The 27,458-nt window shown below is 35.7% G+C and overlaps 1 protein-coding gene across 1 annotated transcript in view; it reads left to right on the top strand.

Moving 5' to 3' along the window:
- The first annotated feature begins 3,676 nt into the window (after nt 1–3,676).
- Nucleotides 3,677–27,458, top strand: part of LOC127622161 (cation-independent mannose-6-phosphate receptor-like) — a 56,400-nt gene continuing 32,618 nt past the window's right edge. Inside the window, exons 1-17 of the mRNA XM_052096132.1 lie at nt 3,677–3,884; nt 4,453–4,592; nt 11,967–12,085; nt 13,292–13,390; nt 16,337–16,469; nt 16,786–16,897; nt 17,693–17,795; nt 19,983–20,142; nt 21,420–21,606; nt 21,764–21,867; nt 22,093–22,248; nt 22,627–22,764; nt 23,873–24,160; nt 24,740–24,890; nt 25,275–25,452; nt 26,514–26,629; nt 26,928–27,087. Coding sequence (XP_051952092.1) covers nt 3,748–3,884; nt 4,453–4,592; nt 11,967–12,085; nt 13,292–13,390; nt 16,337–16,469; nt 16,786–16,897; nt 17,693–17,795; nt 19,983–20,142; nt 21,420–21,606; nt 21,764–21,867; nt 22,093–22,248; nt 22,627–22,764; nt 23,873–24,160; nt 24,740–24,890; nt 25,275–25,452; nt 26,514–26,629; nt 26,928–27,087 — 2,481 coding nt within the window. The 5' untranslated portion in view covers nt 3,677–3,747. The remainder of the gene's footprint in view (nt 3,885–4,452; nt 4,593–11,966; nt 12,086–13,291; nt 13,391–16,336; nt 16,470–16,785; nt 16,898–17,692; nt 17,796–19,982; nt 20,143–21,419; nt 21,607–21,763; nt 21,868–22,092; nt 22,249–22,626; nt 22,765–23,872; nt 24,161–24,739; nt 24,891–25,274; nt 25,453–26,513; nt 26,630–26,927; nt 27,088–27,458) is intronic.

Raw genomic sequence — 27,458 nt, 5'->3', positions numbered from 1 at the left:
ATTTGGAAATATTTTGCAAATAATTTCATGATTAAAAATTCCTTAATAAATATTCACCTTCCAAAGTTAATTTCCAAAATATTCAGTTAATTTGAAAATACCATCTAGATTTTTTCAAGTACTTTACAAGTAAAATGCTGCCAGTTATATTTCTCTTAACAAAATTATCTTCCTCAAATTCAGTGGTTCAGATTCGGTTAGAAATTCAACCTTCTACATCCAGGAACTGCAGGAAAAGCAGCAGATTACCGATCCTCAATAGCCATCTGGTGCTATTCGTTCTCACCAGTAGGTGGTGCAATGCGGTCGGGTGTTTACTGCTGAAGACCAAAGTCTTAGTCTCGCAATATACAATTTATACAAAATATACTATATATTTATTTGATCATAATATGCATTACTATATGCTATTTATTTAAAACATGGTTACAGAAAAGAACAGGCTTTTGTGTCAGTCCAATGTTATATAACAAAGAGAGATAACCTACTGTTCTTCTTTAAATGGCTTACTCCAAGTAATACTAGATTTAGAGGGTGACAAAGCAGCAGAGCCAAAAGGGCAACTATGGCAAATATACCAGGGGACTACATATAAGGCACTTGGAGACCCGTAAATGCATGTGATTTCAAAATACATTGAGATGTCTCAAAAACAGTATAAAATAATCAGATGGCTTCCAGACTCACTAAGATTTCACAATTTTACTGTTTTACTGTATTCTGGATCACACCAATGCAGTGAGCAGAAGAGGAAAGCACATCTACCACCCCCCATCCTCACTACATTCTATAGAGGGACTATTGAGAGCATCCTGAGCAGCTGCATCACTGCCTGGTTTGGGACTTGCACCATTTCGGACCGCAAGGCCCTGCAGAGGATAGTGAGGACAGCTGAGAAGATCATTGGGGTCTCTCTTCCCTCCATCAAAGACATTTACAAAAAACACTGTATCCGCAAAGCAACCAGCATTGTGGACGACCCCACACACTCCTCACACAAACTCTTTACCCTCCTGCCGTCTGGCAAGAGGTACCGAAGCATTCGGGCCCTCACGGCCAGACTGTGTAACAGCTTCTTCCCCCAAGCCATCAGACTGCTCAATACTCAGAGACTGGTTTGACACACACACACACACACACGTGTCCTGAGTTGCACTTTAATTACTGTCACTCCAATAACTGCTATGTGCATAGAACATTATCTCATAGTATGTTTTGTTTACGTTTTTAGAAACTGTCATCTTTTTGCACTACTGTGTACTGGTCGGCGCTGCACTGTGTCTATTATCCTGTTCATTGTCAGAAATTTGTTGTACTGTCCCGTACTTTTTGCACATGTTTGCATGTGCACTTTATATAGGTATATATAGGCATTTTATATAGGTATTTTATTTTGTGGTGTAGTCTCATGTGGTCCTTTGTTGGTCCTTTGTTGTTTTTATGTAGCACCATGGTCCTGGAGGAACGTTGTCTCGTTTTGCTGTGTACTGTACTAACTGTATATGGTTGAAATTACAATAAAAACCACTTGACTTGACTTATGAACTTTTGAACAGTAGTGTACATTAAACAGAATAATTCTAGCATTATTTACCAATGTAGTATTTACTACCCAAAAAACAACTGGATGATTGATGTGACACTTTGTGATATTAATGTTTGTTCCAAAAGACTTGTTTAAATGCATGAAAATAGTTTATTAGATATTAAAAATATAAATTGTGACAAGACTGCCTGTCAGTCTCTGTGTTAGTGTTGGTGGGGATTTTTCAACGATTTCAGTTACGTTAAGACGTCAATAGGTGGCAGCAAGGGACTGAAATGAGTGAGTCAGTCAGCAGACTATTCAACCATTTATGTCAATGCTATGGTTATCAATATGTCAATCATTGCTATTTCAAGAGTGAATCCCGAATTTATATGTATGGAGCCAGAAATATGACAAAACAATTTGAATTAGAATTGTGTAAATTTGAATTATAGAATTTGTAATATTACGTTGTATTTTAAATAGGTTTGAATTTGAATTTTTTTAAACTCCAATCCTGGACATTTCATACTTTTTTTTTTTTTTTTTTGGCTTTTCTTTGGAAAACTTTTTTCAAGTTTTCAAGATGAAGAAATTCAGAACACCAAATTCAATATTCTAAAATTCAAACCGCAGAAATTCAGAACTACAGAATGTGGGTCAGAGATCAAGCTTCAGTGTTCCACAGGGAAGAGTAGAGAGTCTCGGAAAAGTCGAACGGAGCATTTTGGCCAATTACAGGTCGAGGTGTAATAATTCTCTGGCGCGATCGTGATTCAAAAGGTCGCCATTCTGACCATGAAGTGGCTCTTAAAATTTATGATTTATATTTATATGGTTAGTGTTCGATAATTTTGTCATCCAGTGTATTTAATTTATTTTGTTGATCTGCAATCGCCGTCTCGATACGCCTCAGCTGAGGGAAGAAAGAAATGACACAGACACCCAATGCTATCAGATCCTTCTTCAAAGTTTATTGTTCAGCACTTTGTTATATGGCCCAGAAAAACCACATTCCACAGGACACCCACAATGAAATAGTTCTTTACCTAGAATTTCACCTACTGTTGCACTTGTGTACATGGTAGTGTGACAATGAAGTGATTTGATTTGATTTGATATATGGGGTGACATACATGTTTTAACTATGTGTGAAACGTGAGAGTAGAGACAAAAAACATATTCCTAAAGAACACATCCTTTGAACAAGGAGCAGCTTTGCTTTGTGATGACACAGCAAGCTACATCACCCAGAGAAGTTGTTGAGAAGCATTAATTATTTCACAGTTAGCACAGCACATTCTCAGCACATGAGACATTTGTCTAAGCGGTCTCTGGTATTTGTTTTAGTATAAAGTATATTTAGTATGAAAGTGATAGTAGTAGGCTATGTTAGTAAGCATCACATATAACTAAATGAATTCTGCTTCATTCTGTGATCGGAATCCACATCAGATCCAAGCCGGATGTTATTTCAAACACTTGTTGGTGTGCGTTTTGAGCTCAAGACATGAACATCACAAATGATCATTCAGATGTGTGTAATTTAGCAGGCACGATTACATTATACGATTAAATTCATGCAAATTGAAGGCTTATTGTAAGGCATTTAATGGCTAATTTACACAGAATTCCAACAAACGTTACAAACACAGGATGACAGACATTCTCACATTGAGAGTGCACATCCCTATTGATGTTTAGTCATTATGCCATTTATTTTCAGTTTGACTGTCAGAATCATTGTAAACGGAACATTTCACGTCACGTGTTCTTGTAATAAATCTTCAAAGCTGCAAAATAAGTTTAAACAAGCAGCATAAATAGGTTCGATTTTGGGTAATGTTGATTATGGTTAATAATAACAATGTAAAAATGTATAAGCCTTTTCACTGTTTCATAATTTTATTCATCATTATGGTCATCATTATGAAAGCATTTCAACGCCATTAAACCGCGCGCGTTATTGATGCTCGCACGCGCGATATAGCAAAGCCGCGACTTCAAATTAAAGCCGGGAAAGAATCTCGCGAGATTGACGAGAGAGGGATCCCTTCTAGACACAACTTTCCAACTGCGCGCACCACGTGACCTGCACCACATTCCGTTTCGTCATGTGACTCTGAAAGGTTGCTGTTACACAGTTAATGATCGGTAACGAGAGAGGATAGCTGTATCATGTCGGACTGTGTACACTAATTTATTTCCTTACATAAAATATGAGTCGTTTGCGTGTTTATAGATGGGCACTCCTTCGCCGAATCTCCGCTACTGTTGTTTCTACTTTGATATTGCTTCAGTTTGTATCAACATCAGTGGGATCGGATGACAGCCCATGGTACCAGGATCTGTGCAGGTGAGAATAATAAATAAACAAACACTCAAGACACATTGCTGCCAAACACGTATGTATGGCATGTTGACACTTGCTAACCAAGAAATGCACGTCTTCTTATATGATGCAGGTAGCTGATATTGCTTTTAGTCATTTTGAAAGATAGTTATGGCTGTTTAGCATTTAGCTTGGCAGGTCATACTAACCACTAGATGTTTTCTGTTACCTACGGCTGGAGTTCAACGGTATGAAATAATTTAAAGGGTGAATATTCAAATTCTGTCATCATTTACTCGCCCTGATGTTGTTCCAAACCAGTTTAACTTTCTTTCATGGAACACAAAAGCAGGTGTTAGGCAGAATGACAGCCTCAGTCACCATTCAATTTCAATGTATGAAACTAAAGAAAGACAGTTAGAAACAGGTCTGGAATGACAGATATCAGGTTGATAAGCAGATATATAACAACTATCATTATGGAGCTGATTAGATGACTTCACAGTCATCAGACTGCCATGTAGCTGTAATAAATTCTGATCATGTAAATGGATTTTATGAGATTTTCTGTCTCTTTTGTGTGTGTATGCAGTTACAAATGGGAGGCAATTGACCAGGACAACAATGTAAGATACACACTGAAGCTCTGTATTTCATCGCCAAACACAGACTGTGGTAATCACAGTGCTGTCTGTGCTCACAACCTTAAGAATGACCAGAAAGAGTCAGTGGGTAAGTACAATACTGAACATTAAAGTGCCAAGGCTACATAATGCATACCCAAAAGCATTTAGAACCGGCCTAAGGTGTATTTTACAGTACGTGACAAAAAAAAATACATTTCCTTCCTCATTGTCACCATCTGTAAATGCTGATTTGATCATTTAAGACCTGTACATCATGATTCGTCCATTCAAGGCCTGTACATTTTTGTACCTTATTAAAATGCTCCATGTCTCTACATGAACAATACTATGGGGGATTCTCATATTGTATTTCACACTGAAATACAAAATGTAAGTAAATGAAAGCATGTTTAGGGCTATTAAGATTTTCTTTATTTTGTTTCATATTTTATAACATTTAAGAACAATTCCCACCCAAATGCTTATAACTGTAATGTGTAAAAATGATATTGTAAAGCATCAGGTAGTATTTGTTGCTAAACCTTTAATTTGTGTTAATGACTTTCTTTCGTCTGCCGAACACAAACAAAGATTTTTAGAAGAATATTTGTACTCTGTAGGTCGGTACAAGTGAGTGGCCAGAACTTTTAAGGTCCAAAAAGCATACAAAGGCAGTATAAAAGACTGTAGGTCGGTACAAGTGAGTGGCCAGAACTTTTAAGGTCCAAAAAGCATACAAAGGCAGTATAAAAGACTCCAGTGGTTAAATCTGTGTCTGCAGAAGCAGTATAATAGGTGAGGGTGAGAAACCGATCAAAATGTAAGTCCTTTTTTACTATAAATTCTCCTCCTTGACCAGTAGGTGGTGATATGCACAAAGAATGTGAAAGTGCAAGTGGAGATTTATTAAAAAAAAATATATATATATATAAGGAATTAAATATTGATCTATTTCTCACCCAAACCTATCATATTGCTTCTAAAGATATGGATTTAACCACTGGAGTCTTATGAGTTACTTTTACCTGCCTTTTATATACAATTTTGGTCACTATTCACTTGCATTGTAAGAACCTGCAGAGCTGAAATATTCTTCTAAAAATCTTTGTTTGTGTTCAGCAGAAAATGTTTCGGGTGAACTGTCCCATTAAACATCGGAAGCATTACAGTAATGGGAAATGGGGTGGGGTGCAAGTGTGATTTATAGAATAGGTTTCATTTTCTTTTTACAAAATGCAGTTTTAATCTATTTGGTGTTCTTTTGAAATTGGAGTAAATGTGTCCTGGGCATGTTTTCATAAGATTAATAATTATAACCATTTAAATCGTTTGTGGTTGACTTCATTTCTTGTTGCTTTCTATTGATTCAAGCCTAATGTAAGACAAACACTCAGTTGAACAAAGAAATAATTCTTGATTTTTGCTTAGTCTAGATATTAACACATTAAAGCTCTTTCAAGGAAGTAAATAGTCCTCATTCTTTATTTTCACAATAGTTAACCCTATAACACAGGGATAGTGTAGGGTCATATGCTGTAATTGTGCACAGCACATTGATCTTCTGAGCTAGTTTTTTGGCCTTCTCCAACAAGTCAGGTGATCTCCATATGACATGAACATATCAACCTAATACCCTCACCAATAGCAACTTTTGAGTGTGGTTGTATTAGCCCAAGTTTAATTTGTTGTCAGAACAAACACCAGAGATATTACGTCACACATCATGAGACCATATGGAAAAATGGTTTGAAAAGTCCATAAATGTTGATCATGCTGATATTTAATTGATAAATATTTTTGTGTTGATGTTGTCTTTTGTATAGATTTGTATATAGATTTGAGTGTCGTTCAACACCGTTGCATAAAGTAGTTTTTGTCTGTATCAGGAAGTTAGACAGCATGCAAAGACAATTGTAGTGTCTATTTTTAACTCTTGTTTCATGCTGTGCTTACTGTATTCTAACTTTGTTGATTATAATCGTATTGGTCCTTGTTTGTTTATTTAGTGTGCATGCATACTTGCTTGTCCTAGTATCTATTTTCTTATATTCCTGCAGCTGTATCATTGTTTTTAGCGGTAAGCAGGTCACAGTTATCAAGCAGCAGGTGCTGTAGTTGAGTATGACATGTGTTTCGGTAGCTGGCAGTAATTTGTGGTGCTTGCAACATTTTTTTTTTAAAGTCGAGCTTAAAAAATATTGTGTCCTGAACCAAGCCATTGAATAAAAGACTTGTGCTTTGTTCAGAATAGCATACTAGTTGTACGATTTCAGCAGTATGCAAATGTTCTGGATGCATGGAATATCCAGATGACCTACCTGTACTACATATACAAATATCTGCGGTATGCAAGCAGAGCACACTACTCAGAATACCTATTCCAGTGCACCCGACAGGTCAATTGCGTTCTTCTTGACTCATTGTTAAGAAAATCATTCGATTTAACGAGTTAGTTCAGTGTGATTATTACATAACAATTGTGGTCTGTTGGTAAACATTTTTTAATTGCGATTATTAACATAATAATTAACATAATTTTTTGTAGTTAATCGTTATTAATCGCAGATTAAGAAAGTGCTGGAATTTGACTCTAAATATACTTATTTTCCTTCTTAGGAAAGGAAACAAAACAATACGTAACAATATAATGCTTTATTAGCATTTTCCAAACAAAGCCTTCCAGAGTATAAAGATAGAAATGCACTAAAAATCACCAGATCAAGTAACATTAAACGTTTCCCAAAGTCTAAGTGGGAGTTTGACTAATTTTAAGAACTAGTCCCCACATAGGATGCATAGTCATATCAATGAGCATTAAATCTCTTAAACTCTCATCCTCCACATCCTCCAAATCAGCCAGTAGACTGTGGCTATCAACATTGTTACAGCAATAATGAAGCCACATTCACGATTTGCATCAGGGTGTCAGTGCCAGCGTCAAGCGTGGCTTTAAAATCCACATGAATAGCACTTGCAGACAAAAACGTCTCATTCTGTGTTTGGTGGTAGGTAAGACTTGGCGTACTTCTGTGGTAATTAAAATGCACCTTACGTAGGCTCCCCATCACTTTATGACTCTGAATCACTGCTGTGTGTGTTTTTGGTGGACATCGGAAAGGTTCTGCTCTAGTCCCACCAGTGTTTATGCTTTATTAACAGTAAATGCGTTAATCGCGATCAAGAAAAATTGATGCATTAAACTTTTTTAATTAATCGCATACGTTAACGGCATAATTTTGATAGTTCTAATAAAAAATGATGCATAAAAAATGGAACGCAATCGATCATGTCCCCTGAATGTACGTCAATTCTGTAAAGTATTTGGATTTGGATTATCTACCATAAAATGGTATACTTCACGTGCCACTGCCTGAACCTTGGATTTAGGATAGACCTCACTGCTGGTTGAACTGCGATGCACCTCGCTGATCTCTACCTGCATCACCTTGATCTGATGATGAACTACACTTAAAATATAATACATAAACTATTTCTATTTGCCAACAAAAGCATTCATCGGCCGACTAACAAAAGACAATACATCTATGTGAACTGCTGCAGTTAATCAGGATGAACTTCAAAGACATTAGTTATTAATCTTACAGTTCAAACTAAATCTTATTTTTTTTAAACAGGCCCTTAACACTTAGTTTACTCATTTTAAACCATGACCTGCAGTGCACATAAATAACTAATATTGGCATTATATCCATGTTTGTTAGTAAGAGGGGAACTGGCTTTCTTGGGTTTCTCCCAAAGTTATTTTTGTCCATTAACCAACATCTTATGGAGTTTTGTGTTCCTTGCCACAGTCGCCTTCGGGTTGCTCACTGGGGTTCTATATACAATTATTATTTAATTATTTATTTTTATACACAATTTACAATCATACTAATCAAACTACACAATGATGACTATAAGACTTTATAGAAATTACAGTTTTAATTTTCTGTTAATGCATGATTTTCTGTAAAGATGCTTTGAAACGATGTGTTGTGAAAAGCGATATACAAATAAAAATGATGACTTATCTGAATTAGCGATTAAATGCGATTGGATAAAACGGTATCTCATGTAATAAATTCAATTAAAAAACATTGCATGTATTGACAACCCTTATTTTTATACAAAATTGGATAAAAAATGCATAGTAACCCATTTTTTCTCTTTTTTGATAACTGGACAACTCACTGAGCTTCGTATAATACAATATAATGAGGTCATGTGAACACAATATAGCATAATACTCTTATAAACAGTATTTTAATTGTTATATAATGCATTATGTTTTACATATTAGTTTTAAGAAATAGTACACAATACATTTTGCCCAGTAATTAGTACACTAACTAGTATTTCTGAACATTGTTAAAATGGTTCTTCACATATGGCATGCTGAATGTTCTCCCATGGTCTTTCATTCCAGCTGTAGTTTGTCTGACTCTAGTTGGCATGTTTACGGAGCTGGTTGACACGCTGGCCCATTTTGAAGGTCATCATCTCATGTTGTGTATTCCCATGGGTTTTACGCCGCTAGACATTTTGGCCCTGGAACTTTCGGCCTGTACAGATCACAAGCTGCAATATTTTAACTTTGTGTTCCACGGAGATATAGTCAGAAGTTTACATACACGTAGGTTGAAGTCATTAAAACTCATTTTTTAACCACTTTACTGATTTAATATTAGCAAACTATAGTTTTGGCAAGTCATTTAGGACATCTATTATGTGCATGACGCAAGGAATTTTTCCAACAATTGTTTAAAAAAAAGATTGTTTCACTTTTAACTTTTGGCTACTGTATATCACAATTCCAGTGGGTAAGAAGTTTACATACACTGTGCAAGCCTCAAGTTTCATCAGACCAGAGGACATTTCTCCAAAAAGTCAAATCTTTGTCCCCATGTGCACCTGCAAACTGTAGTGTGGCTTTTTTATGGTGGTTTTGGAGAAGTGGCTTCTTCCTTGCTGAACAGCTTTTCATGTTATGTCGATATAGGACTTGTTTTACTGTTGATATAGATACTTGTTTACCTGTTTCCTCCGGCATCTTCACGTGGCCCTTTGCTGTAATTCTGGGATTGATTTTCTCATTTCGGACCAAACTTTATTCATCTCTAGGAGACATAATGCGTCTCCTTACTGAGCGGTGCTATAGTGTTTAAATTTGCATACTATTGTTTGTACAGATGAACGTGGTACCTTCAGGCATTTGGAAATTGCTCCCAAGGATAAACCAGCCTTGTGGAGGTCCACATTTTATTTATTATCTGAGGTCTTGGCTGATTTCTTTAGATTTTTCCATGATATCAAGCAAAGAGGCACTGAGTTTGAAGGTACTTAAAACACATCCACAGGTACACCTTCAATTCAGTACGCCTCCTATCAGCAGCTAATTGTCTACAAGATTGACATACTTTTCTGGAATTTTCCAAGCTGCTTAAAGGCTCAGTTATGTTGGTGTATGTAAACTTCTGACTCATTGGAACTATGAAATAGTCAATTAAAAGTTAAACAATCTGTCTGTAAACAATTGCTGGAAAAATTACTCAAGTTATGCACAAAGTAGATGTCCTAAACGACTTGCCAAAACTATAGTTTGCTAATATTAAATCTATGGAGTGGTTATAAAATTTGTTTTAATAACTTCATCCTAAGTGTATGTAAACTTCTGACTTCAACTGTAAACTTCTGTAATACAATTGTAGTGCTGGTAAATTTTGGCTGACTTCATTTTGAATGAGATAAGTTGTTTTTTTATCTACCTGTGTTACAAAACAAAAACACAAAAGTTTTTTTTCAAAGGCATGTTATGGCTGCTGTTCATGTGCTGTGCTGTTTAACACAAAAAGTGCATTGACATCTGACTTTATCTCTGTTACACAAGTTATGTCCAACTGCATAAAGATTGTATTCTTTTACGGCTTTAAATTACAGAAGCATTTTAGCCTTGGGTTCTCAGATTGTTGTATGATATTGTATTATACTACCGGCTTGATGCAAAACAAGTCCAACATAAAGAAGCTTTGGTGCCTTTTCACTTTTCAGACAGATTCTGTTTTACATGTGGGTAGTTTGTATGACATGCAATTTCACATTTATTTATTTTATATTTGTATAATTTGGTTGGATGTTTGTTTGAAATTTCAAGTTAAATTCCTCATGAACTGTGACAAACAGAAACATCAAAATGAACAATGTTGATATAAATAGTTGAAATATATATGAGTTTATTTTCAATAATTATTTGTATATCTAAAAATGTCTATAATATTCTGTCACCAATAATTGAGTCCTTTGGAGTGAGTCATGAAATATGTCAATTGGGCAGTAAAGAAAGAGATAACACTTCTTTTGGAAATAAAGACATTTTAAAGAGAGTTTTAGCTCTTTTCAATGTTTATGTGCTACTTTTGGGTTCATTACTCCATTCGGTGCAATGCCTTCATAAAATGGAAAGAGAGATTCTTAGCATTAATAAGCATAAAATAAGTAAAATCTTTACTTATTTGTGTGAATTCTGCTTGCTTTTAGGGAGTCTTGACTGCTTTAAACAGCACTGACCTTATTTATTGAGAGACAGGGAAAATCTGTGCTTGAAAGGAAATGAAAGAAATTGTTCACCCCAAAATGAAAATTCTCATTATTTACTCACCATCATATCATCCCAGATGTGTATGACTTTCTTTCTTCTGCTGAACACAAACAAAGATTTTTAGAAGAATGTCTCAGCACTGTAGGTCCATACAATGCAAGTGAATAGTGACCAGAAATTTGAAGGTCAAAAAAGCATATAAAGGCAGTATAAATGTAATCCATCTGAAACCAGTGGTTAAATCTGTGTCTTCAGAAGCAATATGATTGGTGTAGTTGAGAAATAGATCAATATTCAACAAATCCTTTTGTACTATAAATCTCCACTTTTACTTCCACACTCTTCTTCTTATGTGTTTGTCGATTTACATGCATATCACAACCTACTGGGCATGGAGGAGAATTTAGAGTAAAAAAGGACTTGAATATTGATCTGTTTCTCACCCACATCTATCATATTGCTTCTGAAGATATGGATTTAACCCCTGGTTTCAGACGAATTACTTTTATGCTTTCTTAATGTGCTTTTTGGAGCTTCAAAGTTCTAGCCACCATTCACGGTCACTTGGGCTTAAAGAGCTGAGATATTTTTCTATAAATCTTCATTTGTGTTCTGTAGAGGAAAGTCATACACATCTGTGATACCATGAGAGTGAGTAAATGATGAGAGAATTTTCATTTTTGGGTGAACTATCCCTTTAATTTGCTGAACCGCAGGACCATTTACAATGAGCTAGTAATGAAAATGGTGACCTGTAACCATATCTAAAATATTCAGTTTCCCTTATAAAGATTTATACATTTTAACCTAAAATCTTGATGTTAGGTAAAAAAAAGTTCTTGTCCATGTTGTCATCCAACAAAGTGTTTTTCTTTTTCCCTGTAGGTGAGCTCTCATTGCGGAAGGTCTCACCTGCTGTGTTTGATTTCAACAGTTCGAAAAAATGTTATGGCAAGAACAGCAACATTCAGAGCAGCATCACCTTTCAGTGCGGCAAAACAATGGTAAGCTTTCTCCAGTCAGAGATTCCCGAGGACAGACTGTGACATTTGCAAGGCTGTTTGTTTCCTTCCCACTTCTTGCTCAGCAAGAACAAACAGCACAGATGGAAAAATAGTACAAAATGTTGACAAATCAAGAGTTGGTGTGGCTGAAGCTGCACACTTCCTTTCCAAGTGAAAGAGTACAAGTTTCGGTTTATTCTCAGATTTGGTTTTAATAGCTGTATGAAGGACTTTTGTTTAAGGGGTGGTCAAACTGCACTTCACACTACATTCACTCCCATTCAAAAACAGGAGACCGGAAACGCAAGCTCATGTGAAGAAATATTGTACTGCGTATCGAAAGATCAAGTCTGGTGAACTCTGAACTGTGAATCTGTATGACAAGAAGATGCTTGATTTTTTTTTTTTTTATAGAAAATCGAAGCTTCACAGACTGACCTTTTGGGTCAATTCAAAGAATACATGTTTTAAAGCTGCATGTTTTAATACATTTGAACAAATTGAATATAATATTATTTGTTATATGTGATGTATTATTTACTTACAGCAGAAGCCCTTATGTGTGACATCCTATCCTGGTCCGTTGCATTGTCTTAAAAAATAATTTGTGTGCGCAGCCTAGTGTGACCACTTCACTCTTTTAAACCACATGACATACGGTAAAGGCATGCCAAATTGTTAACGGATAGATTAGTCACACTTTAAAGGGTCATCAAAAATAAATCGGATAGCTGTATAGCCAGAATACATAGCATGTGATAACAAAAGTTTTCTCGTTCGAAGTTGATAAGCCTTTTTATTTTGCAATCGTAAGTTTGCATGATCATATGGTTAGTTACATTTTATTATTTGCATTTTTGCATCAATCTTTTCCCATGCTAACCTCAATAAATCAGATCAGATTTAGGACACGACCAAACAGAATCTCTTATACAGACTATGTAACTACAGAACTGAAACAACAATTTCCCTTGTATGCATTGATGAAACAGTTCTCTAATTTTAACACCAGCTCATTTGCAATGTGTGTAAGCCACAGAAAAAAAAGATTTTACTTTTAGATTGGTAAAAGTAAAATCATTAAAGAAAATTATGCTTGCTTGACAATATACCTATTTTATGTTTGTAACCGCAAGTTTGCATGCTAATTTTGATTACGTTAGCACACCATTAATTATCTGCTTTGTTTTTTGTTTTTAACAAAAGGGCACACCAGAGTTTGTCACTGTCTCTGAGTGTGTACATTATTTTGAATGGAGGACGTATGCTGCCTGCAGAAGAGAGAAATTCAAACCGCATAAAGAGGTGAGTGAAGCTGACGAGACAATGACATTTCAGTCTGAGCATGTATGTTGGAACAATATTGTTCTGAGTGGGATAAAGACAAATAATGAACTCCTCTTTAACATCATGCTTTGACAGTGTGACCTTCTAAATAGACAGCTGAATATTGTATGAATATTCATACAGAGGAATATAACTTACAAAAGTTGTAAATGAGCAATTAAGCTAATTTATAATGATCTAGATCTGCTCTTCAGTATAAGATTTGCCAATTTATCAAATTTTCTAATACATTTGTATTACATAAATACATAAAAAGCATGAATTTATATATATATAATATTATTATTATTATTATTATTTTATTTTTATTATTTTATTTTATATTTGTTAGTGGTTGACTGATATGGGTTTTTCAATGGCCGATGCCCAAACCAGTATCTAGAGAGTTGGAAAGTCGATGACTTACATAAATGCTGATAAATGTAATACAATTTAACAACAACAAATCACAAAATGTCCAAAGTGAAACAAACACTTTATTTGCAATATTTACTCAAATTTGCATAAACTGAAAAGAAAGACATTTTAAAAAGAAAGTTTTGACTATTCATTGACAAATCTATTGGTACATTTTGGAACTGACACAAGGGAAAGTAAATTGACCAAGAGTTCACCGTTATCGGGCGATGTCGATAATTGCAAAATGGCCGATTAATCGATCTTTCACTAATATTTGTTATTTATTTCGTTTGATAGTTCAAACTGGAGGTTGACCGACAGTGGATTTTGCTGATATCGAAAAGGTGGTGCATAAGACAGATAACTGATTAATCAGCCGATAGTTTAAAAAAAATTCCCGATAAATTATTCTACCTCTAGTTCAGACTAGGGATGTGCGAGACTAGTCGACTAAATGGTTCTGATGCTGCTAGGCGATACTGGAATTACTTGACGGTTAATATTTCCCCCCATTAAACTGATCAACATTTTTACACATTTACGTTTGGCTTTATATTTTTACAGAGGCTGCGCTTAAATTACTGTCATATTAATGTTACATATTTTAAATATAATTAATATTACAAGTGTTATTTTAAAAAGATGATAACTGCCACAGATACAAAGTTTCATTTCACCTCAGGGTGCGCAAGAAATTGTCCTCTCGCTAGAGCAACAAACTCAGCAAAGCAGTTATGAAACCACTTCGGTGGTGGTGCGGGAATCGTATTTCCAAACAAGTCCCTATGGATGTTTTCACATTTGAGTCTTCTTTAAATCTCTGCATGCTTCTACATTATTTTTCCGCTGTGCAGACATTTTCAAGTGCAGGATGGCCACCACAGGTGAGTCAAGTCTCGTCTTTAACCGGACCATGTTGGCGTGTTAATTTAGCTCATCCAGAAAATGTATGCTTTTGAGTAAGTAGCCTAGAAAATTACTGTTTATTTTCAACGAGGTGCCGACTGCTCAGCGGGTTAAACTATGTTTTATTCTGTGTGCACGTCATGTTTAGAATACATTAGGTTTAATATAGGCTACATCACAGGCCTATTTTTTTTAATATTCATTGAAACTGTTAGTGGTTATCGTTCTTTACCTAACAGCTGTCATATTTGATCAGTGGCTATGCACGACTTGATGTCGTGAACTACGCGCAACTTTTCAGCGTATTTTTTTTTCTCTCTCGTAGATTTGGTATTAATTATTATTAATTATTTTCAACGATGTCCTTACTGTTTTAATATATTAAGTAACTTTTACTTGGCAAATTGTGTTTAGAACAGGCTGGGTTGCTCTATTGGTCCTGCACTATTCATTCAATTGTTTTCAATAAATATGCCTGTTTAATATTGATTCAGTGAACGCGTGTCATGTTCTATATTTAATAAACAATGATCATAATGCAAGGCGAGCACGTCGCAGCTAAATTACCCTTTTCAGTGGAATTTAGATTCGGATTTGGAATAGATGAAGTATTTTAAATGGGTTGCATAAACAATTATTTTTTTCTTTTACTGTTTTCTGAAGGTTTGTTTCTTTTTAGACTATTAGACTTCAAATATTCTGGGGCTCCATACAAGCCAACCTCAATTTACAGCATTTGAGGCATAATGTTAAGTACCACAGATATTAATTTCGACTTGACTCAGCTTTTCTTAAAATATAAATAAAAAAATAATAATCTAGGTTACAGTGTGGGACTTACAAAGGAGGTGAATGGGACAAATCCTTAAACATAAAAGAATTCTCACTGTTTCAAAAGTATAGCCACATGACATAAACAGTATGTGTGTTAATAATTTTAGTATTTGAAAAGTGCATACCTTTCTGTGTAAAGTTAGATCCAATTTTACAACTTCATTGCCATGACGAAGCAACACCAGTAAACTGTAAAACCCTAAAATGACTATAAAAATGTCAGTTTAAACATCTTTACAGCTTAAATAATACACAAGTTTTAACAGAAGTATATAAGCGCTTTTATAAAATTATAAGCTTCACATTTATGCCTTTTTAACGCTCTAGAAATTGGACCCATTCACTTCCATTTTAAGTGTCTCACTATACCCTCCATATTTGCTTTTTTAAAGAAAAGGAGGGATGAGTCGAAATACAATTTTGTGGTAAAAAATATTATGCCACAAATGCCGTCGATTGAGCTTAACTTGTATTGAACCCGGAAATTTCCTTTTTAATTAGCCAAATTGCCATGTTGTTTGGCAACTGCAATCAGCCCTCAATTAGGATATTGATCTACTAAATGGAAGAATTGTTTATTCTGATAATTATTAATAATAAATATAACTGTTAATTGAACATTGGTGTAGTGCGTTACAGTGATTTTACCACAGGTAAGGGGTGTTTGGCACAACACAAAGCTGAGTAAATGACTGCAATGCTCTGCCTTTCGTGGCTTATTATTTTAAGAACATAATTTATTTTTTGTCTTTTCTCTTTTTAAAGGTCCCCTGCTATGTCTTTGACACGGATGGAAAGAAACACGACCTCAACCCGCTGATTAAACTCACGGATGGTTACCTGGTTGATGACCCAGATGACGACATTGATTTCTACATAAATATATGCAGAAGTCTTAGTGAGTTTTTATTTTAAAAATGATTTATGCATAGTAAAATTAGGACACAGTATTGTACATCTTCAAGTGTCCTGCACTTGTTGCACTTCCAGTGTCCTGCACTTGGTTTGTCTCCAGGTCAACAAACACCTTACATATTTAATTAAAATATGCATTTTCAAGCAAAGCGATGTGCAAAGTGTCTGAGCAGGTTCTTATTTAAATTATACAAACTAAACATCTGAAAGTGCAGTGTATGGTTCACATGTACAAATAACTTATTTTCGATTGGCCTTTTTCTTTTTTAAAACCATTTGATGTAAACTTCTCTGTTTAGATCGAGCCGGAAGTCTCTGTCCCGAGGGATCTGCTGCCTGTCTCACCTCCAGCAAAGGTTCCTTTGACATGGGTCAGCCGGTCAACCAGCTGGAGTTGCTCTCCAATGACAAGTATGTGCTTTTGTAATTGCTAATTTGTTAAAGAGATAATTATTTTACTCACCCTCATGTCGTTCCAAACTCATATGACTTTCTTTTCTTCTGTGGAACAGAAAACATGAATTTTTGAAGGATAACCTGGCAGCTCTTTTCCATATAATGGAAGTAAATGGGGACTGGGGCTTGAAGTCAATGATTTCAAATGGCACTTTTTTGGGGTGTCTCATAACAAAACATCATTGACATCAAACCTGATTAGATGCATCTAATGGCACCATTTTCGAATGGGAATTGTTTTGTGAATAACAACTTAGATTTTGTCTGTACCACACACAAAGCTATCATATGACTTCAGAACACTATAAATGTAGTGATTGATTGTATGGTCTAGGATTATGATACTTTTATGATGCTTCGAGGTCATTTTGGAGTTGGGGACAGTCCCAGTCCCCTTCAATTTCATTATATTATAAGAGCAGCCAGGATATTCTTTCAAATTCCCCTTTTGTTTTCCATGGAAATTCAAATGGGTGAGCTAAGCAAATTATGAAAGAATTTTCATTTATGGTCAACAATTCCTTAGTCACTTATCAAATGCTTCTATCTAAAGAGAAAGGGGGACTTGCAGTAACCTGTTGATGTCTTTCTCAAGGGCTTAATGGAGATAAATGGAGATTTTGCAATGGTTCATAAATTGCCCCATGCCAACCTATAACATGTTTTTCCTAGCCCAGAAATCTAACTGTGCCTTACAGCTTCCCTTGATCTTTACCGCTGAGTTTTGGGTTGTTTTCTGCTCTCTTTCAGACTGAAGCTGCGGTATGAAGGAGTCAAAGAAAGCCCAGAATTCTGTGATGGTCACAGTCCAGCGGTGACAATTACATTCATTTGTCCCTCTACAAGACAAACGGTAAAATTACACGTACTCCTTCAATCATTGTTAATCTTGTCAATGAAATATCTGGCTAAAACATTAGTTGACAAAGGGGTTTTTGATTTCGTCAACAATAACAAGTTCGAGATGAAAGACATGTCATAACAATAATGAAATGATTTTAAAGCTGAAGTATGTAACTATTTTAACGGTGTTAAAATATTTTCTTCTATCCCAGCTTAATATGCAAAGACAGCCATAAGTAAGCCATTCATAGGTTAATATTCTTGAAAACTATAAACGCTGTGTCTCTCTTTGTGTTGCGAGACCAGTCTCAAGACAGACAATAACATTGACTCGACCAATAGTGTTAGTTGGGGATGGGACTGCAAAGCTTAAAAGATTATTAAAACTGTAGCGCTGCCTATTTCCACCATTGAAATCTGCTCTGACATCACACCGCAGTAAACCGTGCTTCCAGGTTCTTTCGAGCAGCAGATTTCAATGCTGGAAATAGGCAGCGCTTCAGTTTTAAAAATCGTTAAGCTTTATAGAATCTTATAATGTTTATTACATAATAATTTTATATACAAGTTATTCTAAAAGAATAATACAATCATGTGGTTTCTTTTCTGAAATATCGGCAAAACAAGTTTAAACTTGGTTCAATGAGCCTGTGCGATTATGTCGGACATGTAACTGGTTGATGACCACATCCTCACATGTATAACACACTTTTAAAGCCCAAGACTTTGAGTACTTAGAAATTAAAAATACCACCAGACATACAATGTGTCTTAATTGCTTAAATATAAATAATAATATTTTACTTTAATATGATCATATTCCATGTCCAACATTTTTCAATTGAACAATATTATTTAATGCATTCAAAATAAATACAAAGACACCATTTTAGCATTATGACATTTTTATTCACTTATCCTTTCACAAACTTCCATCCATGCGCTGCTATGGTTGAGAAGTGTCCCGTTCCTCCTTTTATATCTTATGTGGTGGTCTTTTCCATTATTCCATTTTGGAATTCCAAATTCCCAATGTGCTTTTAAGTCCTCGTGGATGTGTAGTGATTCGCCTCAATCCGGGTGGCGGAGGACGAATCTAAGATGCCTCCTCGTCTGAGACCCATCAACCCACGCATCTTATCACGTGGCTTGTTGAGCGCATTGCCACGGAGACATGGCTTCACGCCATCCACCACGGCATCCACGCTCAACTCGCCACACGCCTCACCTAGAACGAACCACATTATAGCGACCAGAAGGAGGTTACCCTATGTGACTCTACCCTCCCTAGCAACTGGGCCAATTTGGTTGCTTAGGAGACCTGGCTGGAGTCGCTCAGCACGCACTGGAATTCGAACTAGCAAACTCCAGGGGTGATAGCCACACGTCTTTACCACTGAGCTCCCCTGGCCCCATGTATGTGTTGGTCTTGATGATATAAGATCATCGTTAGATCATATTTGACCTCATATCACAGTTTTTTTTGTAAAAACAAAAGTTAATATCCACCAACAGCTGCTGCAGGTCAATTGTGTCTAAATAGATCAGATGTGATAGCAATGACGGTGACCCGTGAAATATCATTAGTTTTTCCTGATGCAACGATCTGGTAGAAATTTTAATGAATCCTTAATCCTTTCAACCCCACAAACAGCACTTTTTGGGCCGTTTTAGCACAATTTGAGAGAAGCGCCTATAGACAGCAGTTCTTTTTTGGGCAACTAGAAGATCCCAGAAGTGGCGGGATGGAGCGTTTGTTTGTAAACAGTAACATCATATATTCATTGTACTATTATTTCAGGAGCTAGGGATTTCACAACAAGGACAGGTGTATTGTTTTTTTTTTGTTTCTTTTATTTGTTTGATACATGTTAAACATTTCTTTATGTTTGAATATTTGGTTAAAGTTTTGTCTGTTATAGTTTTTTGCACATTCTCATCTAAAAGACATTATTTTTGTTGACTAAAATTAAATGCCATTTTAGTCAGAGTTAAACTGACTAAAATGAATAAAAATGACATGACGAATAATTGACACATTTTTAAGGACATTATTGTCAAAAGACTAAAACTATGACTAAAACAAAAATCTGTTTAAAAATGAACACTTGTCATAGTATAGAGAGCCTGAGGCCATGAGGCACTGGCCATGTCTTTCTATTAGGTGTCACTTTTGCATGGTTTAATTGTTCCTCAGGGCAGTAACCCAAAGATGATAAGCAACTCAAACTGTCGTTATGAGATCGAGTGGGTGACGGAGTATGCCTGTCACAGAGACTACCTGGAGAGCCACGTGTGCAAACTGACCAGCGTTCAGCACGACATCGCCATTGACCTCACTCACCTGACACATGGACGTGAGTCACTATTTGTTAGTGTAGATGGAGTACAAATACAGATTGTGTAATTTGCATGTTTAACATACCACAGTTCAGCAACCTGCTTGACGGTTGGGATAAAATTATGAATGAAGAAAAGATTGACTCGATATGCTGTTCAAAGAGTAGATTAGCTGGATAAACCACTTACAAAAAAGTCATGCGGCAGCACTATGTACAGTAATAATATCAGATGGAAATGCCATCATATTTGTGTGTATATATATATATACTGTGCCATGGTCTGAATGATTACCATATTGATAATTGTATTTACTGTACATGGTACTCTAAGAAAAGCCATAAAAATACCATGGTACTACCAGGATACATGTTCTAAATAGCATGGCATTGCCATGTTCAAAAAACAAACAATATCCAAAAAGCCATAGTATTACCATAGAACAATGTCCAAAGACCATGGTATTCCCATTGTACATGCATATTTAAAAACCTTGGAATAGTTATGGTACATGTTGAGAGAAAAAAAACATGGTATTAGCATGTTATTATGTTTACAAAACAACTCATGTCCAAGATTGAATGGTATTATCATGCAACATTGTCCAAAGGCCATCAGATTCCCATTGTACATGTACAAGAACATATTATTTTGGTACCATACCAAAAAAAATGGATATTGTTATGGAATATGTCCAAAAAAAACTTGGTATTTCAGAACACAATCAAAGATTTTTATAAGAATATCTCCGCTCTGTAGATCCATACAATGCAAGTCAACAGGGTCCAAAACTTTAAAGCTCCAAAATGCACTTAAAGGCAGCATAAAAGTAATCCATATGACTCTAGTAGTTAAATCAATTTCTTCAGAAGCAATTTGGTACGTGGTGAGAAACAGATAAATATTTAAGTCCTTTATTTACTATAAACTCTCCTTCCTACCCAATAGGTGGTCCTAACCCACACCTCCTATAGCACTTCTGAAGACATGTATTTAACCATTGTAGTCGTGTGGATTGCGTTTATGCTGATTTTAAATGCTTTTTGAGCTTCAAAGCTTTGGACCCTGTTGACTCGCATTGTATGGATCAACAGAGCTGAGATATTCTAAAAAAATCTTCATTTGTGTTCAGCAGAAAAAGTCATACACATCAGGGATGGCACGAGGATGAGTAAATGTTTTTTGGGGGAACTTTTCTTTAAAATAAAACAGATCGTTACCAGAACTGTTAGCAATGATTAGCATAGTTAGCATGATTGAAATTAATTTTGCATGATATTTCTTTAACTTTCAGCTGCAGAAGGACCATATATGGCTGAGGCCAAAAATGGCAAGGACACCTATGTGTTCTATATGAATGTGTGCGGTGAGACCAGTGCTGGTAGCTGTGAAGATGGCAAGGGTTACGTATCCACCTGCCAAGTCAAAGACACTGGCGATGTGAAGAAGATTGCTGGCAGATTTCAGAACCAAACACTGAGGTAAACATCAGAAATGTTTTTATCTGTAATGGAAAAATAAAGCATTCTGTCTCATTATTTTTGAAATTCTGATTGGTAAATTTAGAGGTTCAGTACAGAAATGACACACTTTATTTACTACACACTGCAAGAAAAATCTTTGCTTCCATTTGTTTAGGTATTCTGATGGGGATCTCACACTGATCTACCCAGACGGCAGCAGATGCAGTACTGGATTTCAGCGCATGACCATCATTAACTTTGAGTGCAACTCAACAGCTGGTGAGTGACACAATGACTCATAGTGGCTCAGGGAGTCAAGTGCTGATGAGAACACAGGGTCACTGCTTAAACCCTGCCTGAGGAAGTTGAGGAAGTTGACTGGATGAGAACCAAGAGGAAGGATCTGCCACGGCTTGGAATTATAGACGGCCTCATATCAGAAGTTTGGTAGATGTTTTCTGAATTTATTTCACTTGAACTTAAACCCTTTTTTTTCTTCTTCAGGGAATGGCCAGCCTGTGTTCACAGGAGAGTCTGACTGCACGTATTACTTTGACTGGGAAACGGCATATGCTTGTGTTAAAGAGAAGGAAGATCTGCTGTGTCGAGTCACAGACCACAAAAAGCGCTATGACCTCTCACCCCTAACACGCTTCCCAGGTAGTGATGGTACAAGTGCTTGTGTAATGGAAAGTGACATCAATGATCATGAAAACATGTTTCCTTTAATTTCTTTTTTTACTTCAAAATGTTCCAGAGTTGTTTTGTCTTAACAATCCTGATCGATATGTTATATTGCCATTTTTCACCTTACATAGGTTGATCATAGAAAACATAGATTCTTCACACATTTTTATTTTCAAGCAAGGAATCATTTTGCCCAAGTGCTTCCTCATTTCTTTAGCAAATTCAATCAAATAATGATGAACGAGTGCATGCTAACTCACAATCACGCAAAATCTGCACTTCTTCCTCTAAAAGATCCCCAAAAAGCGATTCTATCACCATCTAAAGTGACTAATTGTCCTTGTTTCTTAGAATCGGACGGATCTCATAATTGGGAAGCTGTGGACGGCAAGGCCGATAAGAAGAGATTTTATGTCAATATTTGTCATAAAATCATCCAGGAGGGAGCAGCCCTCTCTTGCCCGGAGGATTCAGCAATATGTGCAGTGGGTCAGTACATCGTTTATGACTTTCGGTAGGATGAATACAGTGGAGAAAATCTGGTATTTCAAATGTAATTAAAACCTGTTAATAAACTGAAACTGACATTTTCATTATCAGGAGTTTTGTCTTGTTGTACAGTAACATCTAAACAAAATTAAGCATTACTTGCATAAGATGCTAACATACTGTATTAGATTTCATTTTTTTTTTTACCACATTGGTAAATAGTTTTAAGCATTAATCTAACCAAATTTTTAGAACCAAACTATTCTTTCAATGGGGTTAGAGAAAATGCATATTTTGAGATATGTTCTCTGAAAACAAGTCTTAAACATATAGTTCACCCAAAAATGGAAATTCTCATCATTTACTCATCATCACACCATCACAGATGTGCATGACTGACTTTCTTCTGCTGAACACAAATTATTTTTAGAATTTCTCAGCTCTGTTGGTCCAAACAATGCAAGTTAATGGGTACCAAAATTTGAAGCAATATGATAAGTGTGGGTGAGAAACCAATATTTGAGTCTTTTTTTTACTATAAATCTCCACTTTTCACTTTCACATTCTTCTTTTGTTTTTTGCGATTCAAATTCTTTGGGTGATTAAAAAAAAAAGGACTTAAATATAGATCTGTTTCTCACCCACAACTATCATATTTTGCTTCTAAAGACATGGATTTAACCACTGGAGATTAATGGATTACTTTTATGCTAACTTTATGTGCTTTTTGGAGCTTCAACATTTTGGTGCCCATTCACTTGCATTGTATGGACCGACAGAGCTGAGAAATTCTTCTAAAAATCTTCATTTGTGTTCAGCAGAAAAAGTCACAAATCTGGGAAGTCATTTTGATATCTTCTGCAGTTTTGCCTCTCAAATACTTTAAGACAAACATTTTGATGTTTTTTTTAATTTTTAATTTCATCTCAAATTGTTATGCTGATAATATTATTTATAAAATATATATATATATAAGTTTTAAATAGGAAAAATGCAAAATAGAAGCATTTTCACTTGTGGTCTCAGATTTGTGGACCCCAGTGAATATTTTTTTCTGTTCTTATCTTATTCTGTACTTTTAATACTAACCCTAATTCTCCTCTCCAAGTAAATGGAAAACCAATGAGTTTGGGCAAATTCCTCACTTCTCCACAAAAAGCGGCACAAGGCGATGACATTCGACTCATATACACCGATGGAGATGCATGCTGGGGGAACATGAAAGTTCAGACCATCATCACTCTAAAGTGTAAGCCTGGAGACGTCGAGAGTGCTCCAATCTTGAGAGGTGTCTCCAGTGACGGCTGCACATATGAGTTTGAATGGCTCACCGCTTTTGCCTGTGTCCTCTCCAAAACAGAAGGGGATGACTGCAAGGTAGAAGACCCTCAAGCAGGTACAGAGCTATGGATTATCAAGCATCTGTGCCATAATATTGCCTGCTTTAATATTGTGGGGCGTTGTGGCCTAGTTGTTTGAGATCTGGGCATTTAACTGTAAGCTTGTGATTTTGAGCTATAAACGGGGTGATCCGTGATATATTCACATTGTGGATATGAGCAAGGCAATTCACAAGTGTCCAGTTAGTTGCTTTGGTTAAATGTATCTACTGCATGACTACTTAATGCTAAATGACTACTTACTAAATTTACGATGACACTAGGCTGTAAGCATGCAAACATTTCTTGGAACTCCACAATGAATAGCTGCAACAGGATGATATCATGCTCCGGGGTTTCTGTTTTTAATAAATCACAAATAATAAAACATTACAAATATTTAAATAACTATTTTAAGATCTAGCCATCAAATTGTCATTTTCCTGCAACACTGCAAACCATTTGCAGCTCTGAAGTTTGAAGGTTTCCAAGATTTTCAAGTCAGATTTCACCAAACGTGAATTTTGTTCATAGTTGTTTTTTGTTTTTGTTTGTTTTTTCAAGAGCTTGCTCACATTAATCCAATTTCTTTTCAGATATTTCTTTTGATTTGTCCCCCTTACGGAAACCTAATGGAGGCTACTATAACATGTCCAGTGGAAGGTATGATTACTTCATTAACGTATGTGGCAACATTAAGGCCGCAAAGTGTCCGGAGACTGCAGGGGCATGTCAAGTTGACCAGAGGCAAGTTCACTCTACAGTACATTTCTATTTAACACACTCTTGTGACAAGTAAAAAGTGCAATATTACCAGTGGTTAAAATGCTTCATTTTAGCATGCTTATAGTTTAATAATAAAAAAAATCTTTACAAATTATATTATCAGCATAAAAATATGAGTAAAAATTTGAAAAAGAAACATGAATGTTATCTATTTTGAATTCAGTATTTTGTATGAATCCCTTTTGCTTTAATGACAGCATGCACTCCACAACATACTCAGATTTGCACACAACCTGATTTATGATATGCCGTATTCATTTCATTTCATCAACATCATAATATTTCTTTGTTTCAATTATTCAAAATCCTAAAATGCCAATTTTATTTCTCTCTGCATCTCTGTAGTGGCACAAGTTCTTGGAATCTCGGGGAGTATAACTCCAGACTTTCTTACTATGACGGCATGATTCAGTTGACCTACAGAAACGGCTCGCAGTACAACAACCAGCAGCACACGCAGCGTTCCACACACATTTCTTTCCTCTGCGACAGAGAGGCCGGGCCAGGCAAACCAGAATTTCAGGTATCACACCTGCTTCTTTGTTGTGTTAGTGCTGACTGTGTACACAAAAGTGAATATTTTTAGCCTCACCTCAAGTAATACTATTCCAGCTTAAAGGGCTCATGTATTAAGTGATTTTATTGTCATTTTAAAGTGATAGTTTACCCAAAAATAAAAAATTGTCTATAAAAATGTAAATTGTCAAATAGTCATTTAATCTCATTTAACACAACATTAATGCAGCTCACACCTGATTGAGGAGAGGAAGAAAACACAGAAGAGACTGCTTTTTTTGTGTGTGAGTTAAAGATGAATCAAAGTGTACAAAAAAGATAGAGGGTGTAGTCTTAGCCCAATATACAATGCAAAAACAGAAACAAATTGGTTATTGATTTGTCATTTTGGGTTTATTTTCCAAAATAAATATCTAAAACTCCTTACACACATTTACTTTAGCAGCTTTACTGCAGAAGAACAAATTGTTTTCAGAGAATGTTGAATATAATATAATGTTTTTTTAAATATGTAAAAAATCTTTAAAACAAGATACATTCACATAAGAAGCAACATATAAGATATTAAGACTTGCTTTCAGAGAATATATCTTGAATATAAGTATATTTTATATATATATATAAGTACACTTATATTAAAGATACATTCTCTGAAAGTCTAATTATCTTCTATTTTGCTATCATATCTTGTATAATTTTGAGATCATTTTAAATGGTTAACAAGACAAAAAATAAAATCCATGTAATTCAGTGAGTCATTTTGAGGTATTTTTAAAAGATGATTTTGTCCTCTTTATTATTAGTAAGCACATTTAATACAACCTTTTAAGGCGAGGCACAAGCTGAATAGTCGGTTAAGAGCTAATGATTAATCGTTGCAATAATCAACTGAATAGTCGAATAATCATTTGATTAGTCGATTATCAAAATAATCCTTAGTCGCAGCCCTAGTTTGGAACAACATGAGGGTCAGTAAATGATGATAGAATTTTCATTTTTGGGTGAACTGACTTTAACTCTAGATTTCAAAACAAATATGTCCTTCATTTATAAACTTTCTTTCTGTAGGATGAGGATGTCTACACTTACAACTTCAAGTGGTACACATCTTACGCCTGTCCAGAGAGACCACACGAGTGTATTGTGACTGATCCCAACACTTTGAAACAGTATGATCTGTCCAGGTTAGCTCACATTTCTCAAAAAACACAAATGTTCTAGATAATTTCTACAGTTCTTGTAAGGCAGCACTGTATTGATATACCTCAAACATTCGAATTATGGTGGCTATGTTTTTTTGGACATGTTACCATGATACTACCATGGTATTTTTAAAATAACCTTTGGTGTACCTTGTTAATGCCATGTTATATGGCTATGGTAATCATTTTATACCATTGTATATATCAAAGTACAATTGCATTACCTTCTGGCTATGTACAGGACTCTATACTTAATGTGTTGTGTCCTCCCTTCCTGCAGTTTGTCCATATCTAATGGTGGCAGGAACTGGCAAGCCATGCAGACCTCTGACCCAAGCAGCCCCAGGAAATACTATATCAGTGTGTGCAGGCCACTCAAACCCGTACCTGGTTGTGACCGACTTGCTTCAGTCTGTGAGATGAAATTCGAGATTGGCAAGGTGAGTACACTGGCTGTACACACACACACACACACACATGTTGTGTTTCCATGTTTTATGGGGACTTTCCATAGACATAATGGTTTTTATACTGTACAAACTTTATATTCTATCCCCTAAACCTAACCCTACCCCTAAACCTAACCCTCACAGAAAACCTTCTGCATTTTTACCTTTTCAAAAAACATAATTTAGTATGATTTATAAGCTGTTTTCCTCATGGGGACCGACAAAATGTCCCCACAAGGTCAAAAATTTCGGGTTTTACTATCCTTATGGGGACATTTGGTCCCCACTTAGTGATAAATACACACACACCCACACCCACCCACCCACCTATTCAGTATTGTTTAAAGCACAGTAGAAAAGTA

Source organism: Xyrauchen texanus, chromosome 28 (genome assembly GCF_025860055.1).
Source record: "Xyrauchen texanus isolate HMW12.3.18 chromosome 28, RBS_HiC_50CHRs, whole genome shotgun sequence".
Taxonomy (NCBI): domain Eukaryota; kingdom Metazoa; phylum Chordata; class Actinopteri; order Cypriniformes; family Catostomidae; genus Xyrauchen; species Xyrauchen texanus.
The sequence above is the reverse complement of the archived record's forward strand: the minus strand, read 5'-3'. Positions and strand labels throughout refer to the sequence as shown.